General features: G+C 59.9%; 1 protein-coding gene across 3 annotated transcripts in view; it reads left to right on the top strand.

The window, feature by feature from the left end:
- The first annotated feature begins 335 nt into the window (after positions 1-335).
- Positions 336-7560, top strand: part of DSCAML1 (DS cell adhesion molecule like 1) — a 349852-nt gene continuing 342627 nt past the window's right edge. Inside the window, exon 1 of one of the 3 annotated variants that reach the window (XM_045482966.1) lies at positions 336-538. In XM_045482966.1, the coding sequence (XP_045338922.1) occupies positions 493-538 (46 nt within the window). In that variant the 5' untranslated portion in view covers positions 336-492. The remainder of the gene's footprint in view (positions 539-7560) is intronic. The other 2 variants (XM_045482964.1, XM_045482965.1) reach the window with 2 other exon arrangements.

Genomic DNA, 7560 nt, shown 5'->3' with positions numbered 1-7560 from the left:
GGGTAAACTGAGTCCGCAAGAGGCAGGCAGCATTCGCCCCAGGTGCCGGGCCGGGAGACGCAGGGCCTCCTTGGCCCGAGCATGGCGGGCTCTTGGCGCACGTAGGACACATGTCACCCTCCGAGCCGGCGGGCGGCGGGGACCCCTGGCTTCTCGGACGGCGAACCCGGGCCGGGGGCCGGCTGGTCCCGGCCCCCGCCCCCGTCCCCGGGCTTGCGGGGCCGGGGGCCGGCTGGGCCCCGGGCTCGCGCGGCGCTCACCACCCGGGGTGCCGCGGGGGGGCGGGGAGAGCGGCCGCCTAGCCCAGCCCCGCGGATGACAGGAGCCAGGGAGCCGAGGAGGGAGGAGCCGCCGCCGCCGAGCGCTGGGCTCAGGAGCAGAAAGAGCGGGGCGCGGAGTGCGGGCGGCTGGGAGCGCGCTGAGCGGGGGAGAGGCGCTGCCGCACGGCCGGCCACAGGACCACCTCCCCGGAGAATAGGGCCTCTTTATGGCATGTGGCTGGTAACTTTCCTCCTGCTCCTGGACTCTTTACACAAAGGTGAGACCCGCGCGGGCGCCGGGGCGGCGGAGGCGGCGGAGCCGGGGTGCGCGCGGGTGGCGGCGAGGCGGGGCGCCCGGCGGGCTCCAGGTGCCCGGGGGCGGGGGGCCGACCTCGGTGCCCGGCCCCGGGTGGGGCGCGGCGGGGGCGGGGCCGGCACTCGGAGAGAGGTCAGGTGAGAGGGTGCCCTCGACCGCGCCGCCGGCCGCCCGCGCCTGCCGTTTTGGGAGCGCGCCCGGAGGGGTGGTGGGGGACGAGCCCCTCGTCTCCCCGCGCCCTGCCGGGCCGCGGTTTCTGCCCGGGACCCCTCCCCCAGCCCCTCGCCCGCCTCCTGCGGCTTGGTGGCGCCGGGACCCCGGGGTGCCCTCCGAGCGGAGGGGTCCTCAGGCCGTGACTGTTGGTTGGCCCGGGAGTCCTCGCTTCTTCGGGCCTCGGACTCCGCGGCTCACTCCTCCTCTGCCGCCCTGCGCCCCTCCGCCGCCCCGGACCCCCAGCGCCGCACCGCAGGGCGCTGATCCGCGCCCGGGCCCGATGCAGGGCGGGGAGAGCTGGGGGTGCCGACAGCCGGGGTCCCTCGGATGGCAAGTTTGTTCTCCAGACCCAAAGGTCGCCTTCCCCCAGCCCCACCTCACCCCCCACACCCTCCCTGCCCCCGGCACTAGCCGCGGCTTCGCTGCGCCGCCTGAGCCACCTCGGGCAGCGCGCCCCAAGGTGCGAGACTCTCCGCTTCCGCGCCGGGTCAGCCGGACACGGGGACAGTCTTCAGTTTGGGGGGGGAGGCGTGTCGCTTTCCCCGGAGAGAAGGCGTTGCTAGGGGTGGGTCTAGGTGTCCGGCTTGTCCAGACCTGCCGCTCGGGCGCCGCGCACCTGATCCTCGAGGTAGCCGGGACTGGGGGGTGGGGAGGGGGCAGACATTCCTGACCCGAGGCACCTGGGCACTGAGTCGGGACCGGGCTGTCGCCGGCGTTAGGGCTTCCAGGCTATGGCAGAGGACGTGCCCCCGGGCGCGCAGATGGCGGGAGATGAGGCGGCCGAACTCCGCGCCCTTGCGCAGCGAAGCACACACGCTCGAACCAGCTAGGCTTTACCTGTTCAGCCCTCTAACTTTTCTCCTCCGCGCCCTGGGGGCGGCTTCTCCCCCCTTTGCCCCGCCGGGGGCCCCCGCCGAGCCGCAGCTCTTGACCCCTAGGCGATGGGGGAAGGGCAATCCAGCAGGGGGTTGGCGCTCCGGGAGGGGTCTAGTTTTTCCCCCGTGCGGATGCCCCAGGGTCTGGAGTCTGCAACCTGCCGGAGCTGACGGCAGTATCTCGTGGCTTGGGGCTGGGGGGGGGTGGGGGGGGGGCGGCGCGGGGAGCAGGGTGACCCTTGTTTTATCTGTAAATACCGCCCGGTCAAGGCCAGAATGAAGGCCCAGGTACCGCTGGGGTTTGCCTAGAGATCGGGGTGCGGGCGAGAGGTGGCCTCTGAATCGTGGACAAAGTAGTTGAGTTTCTCCGACCCAGCGGGGGCCCACTGGGTGACACGCCAAGCCAAGGCTGGTCTAGGTTGGTTAACCCCTTGTCCCCCGCTCAGCACCCTCTCCTCCCACTTTTGCGGAGCAAGAAGCCAGTCTCCTGCGCCAACCCCCCCCCACCTCCCCCACCCCCCTAACCCCCTCCCCACACCCCACTCTCCCTCTCCCCAGGCTCTTCCTGCCTCCCAACGCCCCCGCAGGCTGGCTCGGCTCGCAGCTTTAATTACATTAATATTAAAAATACATAAGGTGAGGAGCGGCAGCTTTCTCTCTCTCTCTCTCTCTCTCTCTCTCTCTCGCTAGTTCTCTCTCCACCCCCCACCCCCTTTCCATTTTGTCAGGCGAGAAAGCACAGGCCCAAGGTTCTGCCACACTCTTGCCCAGCTTTGTCCCCGCCGGGTGACCTCACTCCTTCCAGAGGACTCCGTTCCCCAGCAGTGGATGTCCCTCAGCAAATACCTGAAGGACCCCGTCCTCCCCCTCCCAGAAGCCGGGCATTAATAAATGAAGCCTGAGCTATTTGATAGGGAGGAAAGCAGATGGGGGCTGGGGGGAGGTGGAGAAAGGCCCAGAAGGGACAGGACAGCCTGAGGGGCAAAACCCTTTCCAACTTGAGAAGGAAGTTGCCACTGGCCTTGGGCCTAGGGGTAGGCTGGAGGTGCCAGGTGAGGCGGGACCTCGGCGGCCTTTCGGTCTGCACAGCCCTGGCGGCCCTGCCGTTCGGAGGCTCCAGCATTCTGTGTTGGGCACCAGGGCGCCTCGCCAGACAGGCCTTTCTTTCCCTTCGTGCCTTAATTGGGTCTTAGGTGCCAGGCTGGTCCCCAGGGCCTGTTGTGCTTGGGGTGGCGCGGTGGCGGGGGCCGACAGAGGCGGCTGGGGGAAGATGTGTCGCCGTGAGAGCAGGGAAGATGGGGTTGGGTGTATTTTCTCTCTCATTGCCAGTCACCCCCACGGCACCAAGGAAATGTAAATGTGAACGTTCGAGCCTGTTACAGAAAACAATATCCTCTTGCAATAATTTGTACGTCCATCTGTGAGGAGCGGGAGGAGGCAGAGAGAGAGAGAGAGAGCGGAGAAGGAAACAAAACGGGATGGAGCGTCCTCTGGATGGAATTAAGCAGTTATTGAATGTGGTTTAAGCTTCTGTTACTTCCATTCCTCTCGAAATACCTTTTTTTTTTGATGCCTGAGCTCAGGCCGATTCCCCAGAACTGAACTGGGAGGGTGTTTTAATAATCGATTATCGAGTCTCCAATAACTGCCTTATTATTGCCCAAACAAATCCGGATTTGGGCAGCCAGATGAACCCCAGTGAGGCTCTCTCCGTTGTTACATCCAGCGGGCCAGCATCTGTGTTGGCTGCATTTGCATTTTTACTGTGTAGAAAAACAAGCTTCCCCGGCACTAAAATTCCTGTTTTCTAAAAGCCAAAATAATGGGTTGCATTGATTTTTTTTTTTTTTTTTTTTTTTTTTTTCCATTTCCCACCCCAACCTCTCGGATGGGGACTCATGGTTCTTCTCTCTTGAGAAGACTGAATTAAAAGGCTTCGTCAAGCCATTAAGAAAATCTCTAACACTCTGTTCGGTGTCTAATTAGAAGGGGGGTGGGGTGCGCTGGGGGAATGTGTTTTGAAAATCTTGAAATGGCAGACACAACTTAGGAGCAGGTGAGGGACTGGCGAGCACTGGGAGGGGGTAGGTGGGCGTAGAGGCCCCCCGTCGCTAGAATAACGTGGCGGAGAACCGAATTGCCATCATGCCCGGCGAAGCTTTCAGATGCTTCGTATTTCTGGCCATCAAAGTCAGCTGCCTTTAATATATTTCTGCAGCAGAATGGGGAGCTCAATTAGAAACAAAAAGCAAGTAAGCAGTTGACCCAAAGGCAGTGCTTAAGTTGAGCAGATCCCAGGAGACTGGCTGGAGAGGCTTGTTTTTCTTAGACTGAGGAACGGGGAGGAGGTGGGCAAGCCAACGGGCGTTTGGCCCAACCGTGCTTTGCTAAACAAGCAAGCCCCCAAGCAGGCAGGCTGGGAGCCCCCAGATACCGGGCGGGAGTCGGCCAAGAGCATCTCTTGGGTTGTTGGCCTTTGACGGGGGCGGTGTGGACCTCTGGCCCCATTTACCTTCTCCATGTCTTCAGGAACCCCATCCTTGTCACTTGCTTGGTCCCCCCGCTCAGCCTGGTGAAGGTGGATTTTATTTGTGGTTGAATTGAAGGGAGGGTGACTATTCAGAGCGCCTTTTTTTTTTGTTTTTTTTTTTTTTTTTTTTCCAGGGGTAGAGCTACCAGGCTGAGAGAGTCTTTCCTCCCGTGTGATCTTGGAAGAAGTGTTTCTTGGAGACTTTTGAAGTAGTCTAGGGGAAGAGCCCCCCAAGTTCCCAAAGTGCTTTCTCAGCCCCTACCCCAGTAGGTCTAACCAGGACCCAGGTGCCTGAACGGGGTGAGCCACAGGCAGCACAGATGACAGGGTGCCAGGAACCCAAGGGCAGGCCCTAGATTTGCATATGATTTGCATGCAGATTTGCATGCTGACCTAGCCCGGCCTAGAGCCTCGCCCTCTCTGTGTGAGTAGCCTCTTGATCTCAGCCTCAGCAGCAGCCGGTCACTTTTTCCTTGCTTGGCATGGGTGTGGGGCAGGAGTGTGAAGAAGGACCATTGCTTCTGGCAGTGCTCCTCTCTTGCCTCTGAGTTCGAGGCCCACAGGGGCTCGAACTGCTATCCCGGTAAGATGAGTGCTGGTGGGCAGGGACACTTTAGGCAGACCAAACTTGGGGTGTGGGTTGTCCCTCTCGGGCTGCAGGAAGGAGAGCATGAGGAGAGGGGACCACACCTGCTGTGGAAATCCAGGGTCAACACCAGACTTCTGGTGAGCGCACCCTCAGAATGCAGGAAGCCGGGTGCTGAGGGCTGTGGGCAGAAGCGAGAGAAGCGGTGTGGATGGGAAGGGGTATGATGGGAAGCAGAAGGCTCTTTCACCCTCCTGGTTTGTCCACTTCCAGCTCGGGATGGGGCCGTGGTCTCTGCGAGATTAGGGGAAGCGCCCCGGGGCTGCTTATTCTGACCCTGGGAAGGCAGGTGCGGGGTCACGGAGCGAAGGAGGTGGCCAGAGCTGGGAGGAACACTTGAGAAGGAAGCATTTAGGGCAGCCGGAGTGTTCCTTCCCAGGGAGCCAGCTGGGATGTCTGCAGTGGGACTGTGGCTTCGGGAATGGTTTCGTCTGCATTTCCGGGGCAGGAGCAAATCCTGGCCAGGCAGGTGCAGCTCGAAGGCCTCCCAGAGTTGTTTTTTTCTGCCTCTCTAATGATCCTGGAGGGCCCTGGTTCACCTGGAGCCCACAGAGCTTTCTGAAGGAGGTGGTATGGAGCCCTAAGGCATTGGGTGGAGCCTGGGGGAGGGCTGGAGGTAGAGAGGGGGAGGGCCAGCAGGCAGAGTTTCAAGCTCCTCCCTCCCCAGTTCTTTCAATCAGAGCATTTTATGTATTGGAGTCGTAAAGAAAAATAAAAAAGATCGCAACTCACCAGTGTGGTGGAAATTTGGAGTCAAAGCAAACCCTTCATTCACATCCCGGCCCCGCACTTACTAGATATGTGACTTGGGGTCTCCCTGAGCCTCACTTTCTATTAATTGGGATTAAAGCCGATCATACACATAAACTAGCCAGAATGCAGTTGGTACTCAATAAATACTGACCTCTCCTTTTTTTCCTGCACTGCTCCCACTTTCCTCTCTCTGCCCATACCTCCAAATAGATCATCGGATCCTGTCCTGAGTAGTTGACTCAATCAGCTGCAGTTTTGGCCAGCCACCTGGCTTAGACTTGTAGCAGTAAGAAAAGCTGTGTGGTGGCCAAAGCAGGGGACATCACGGCTTCCTTCTGTCACGTAGCCCAGTAGCCTGGAGGACCCATCCTCTGCGAGATAGCGGAGGCCATGCAGGCACCTGGGTGTCCCTGGGGAGCCCGGCACACCCCTTTCCCCAGCCACAGCTAGGGCAGCAGAAAAGGGCAGAGGTCGGCTCCGGACTTGGATTTGAGGGTGAGGCAAAGGCCAGTCACACACGCCTGCTGAAGGAAGGCCACGTTGGTTATTAAATCTCTACCGTGTAGCCGAACAGTAAGAACTACCCTGGATTCCATGACATAAAGCCTATGTGAATGGGCTACGCAGGAGAAGCCCCCATGCCTTTTGGCTGGCTAGATTTCTGTGTTTCTCCCTGGTGGGACGAACCTCGCTGTTTTTCAGGTAGTCCCCTGACAGCCCATGACCTTGGGGGTCCCTCCGCCACTTCTCCCTTTATGACCCAGTCAGCTAGCTGCAGGGAAGCGGCATATGATCCAGAGGTCAGGTGCTGCCCATGGCAGGCTGCGGCCTCCGGGCTCCACGAGTGTGGGAGAGGCTGGGGGCACGGCAGCCCGTGTGCCCTGTTTAACAGATGTTTGTCCAGTGCTGCTTTAGCGTGAACAGCATTGGCCTCGGGTACCACCCGTGCCATCCAGCTGCTACTCCCCTCGTCCGTTCAGCCCCACCTCCCCGTGTCCTCGCTCTTCGTGATGCTGGCATTGACAGTTTCCAAGGTCACCACCTTCATTAGGAACGAGTTATTCAAATGCTAGTTGCACTTCCATTACACTGTGTGTGTGTGTGTGTGTGTGTGTGTGTGTGTGTGTGTTGGGAAGAATGTCGTCTGCAGACCTAGATGACAAAGCCCAGCCTGATTTAGGCAAGTCACCTAAGAGGTCATGTGTCTCTGTTTCCTCATCTGTGAAATGGGGGGGAATGACCCCTGTCCTGACTGTTCCGCAGGGCACCTGTCCTTGCATGTGTGCAGGAAGGATGCGGGGCCCATCATTGTAGATCATGTGATGATGCTTTGTAAACCAGACCGGGCAACAGAGAAACACACACATGTAAACCACTTTTATAGCCTTATAAATCCTTTGCTGAAATGTGAGGTATAATTACTGTCACTTCATCATCCAGGAACAACGAAGGTCTCCCAGCTGTGTGTGGCTGTCTCCCCACTCCTCGGGCCCCCCACATATGGAGAATTTTGCCAGCGACGTGGGGAACGGCTGGCAGGGCACAGCCAGGCTGGCAGTCGTCTTCTGGGAGCAGGCTTGGCACCGTCCCTGTGGCTCCGGTGTCTGGTGGGAGTGGGAAGAGCCTACCTCTGCTCCCTCCCCCAGGTCCTTGGGTGTGAGTTGCTTCCGTAGTCCTCTAGACACCCTTCGGCAAGGGTGATTCTCCCTGCAGAGGATGCACGGTCTTTTGTGGGAGGAGCAGTAGGCATAGAGTCCTATCTTGTGCGACCTCATTTGAGGTGACGGCAGTTACTGGAATCCGGGCCCTGAGAGCCCGGCTGAGTCAGGGTTATGGCCACCCTGCTTCTGGGATGGCCTCCCAGAGCCATGGGGTCTGAGGGTTGGGGACCTGCTTTGCGGTGTGAGAGAGAGAGAGAGTGAGCGAGCGAGCAGATGACTGCCATGGGCTAAAGTCTTCCGGGTTGG

Source organism: Leopardus geoffroyi, chromosome D1 (genome assembly GCF_018350155.1).
Source record: "Leopardus geoffroyi isolate Oge1 chromosome D1, O.geoffroyi_Oge1_pat1.0, whole genome shotgun sequence".
Taxonomy (NCBI): Eukaryota; Metazoa; Chordata; class Mammalia; order Carnivora; family Felidae; genus Leopardus; species Leopardus geoffroyi.
The sequence above is the reverse complement of the archived record's forward strand: the minus strand, read 5'-3'. Positions and strand labels throughout refer to the sequence as shown.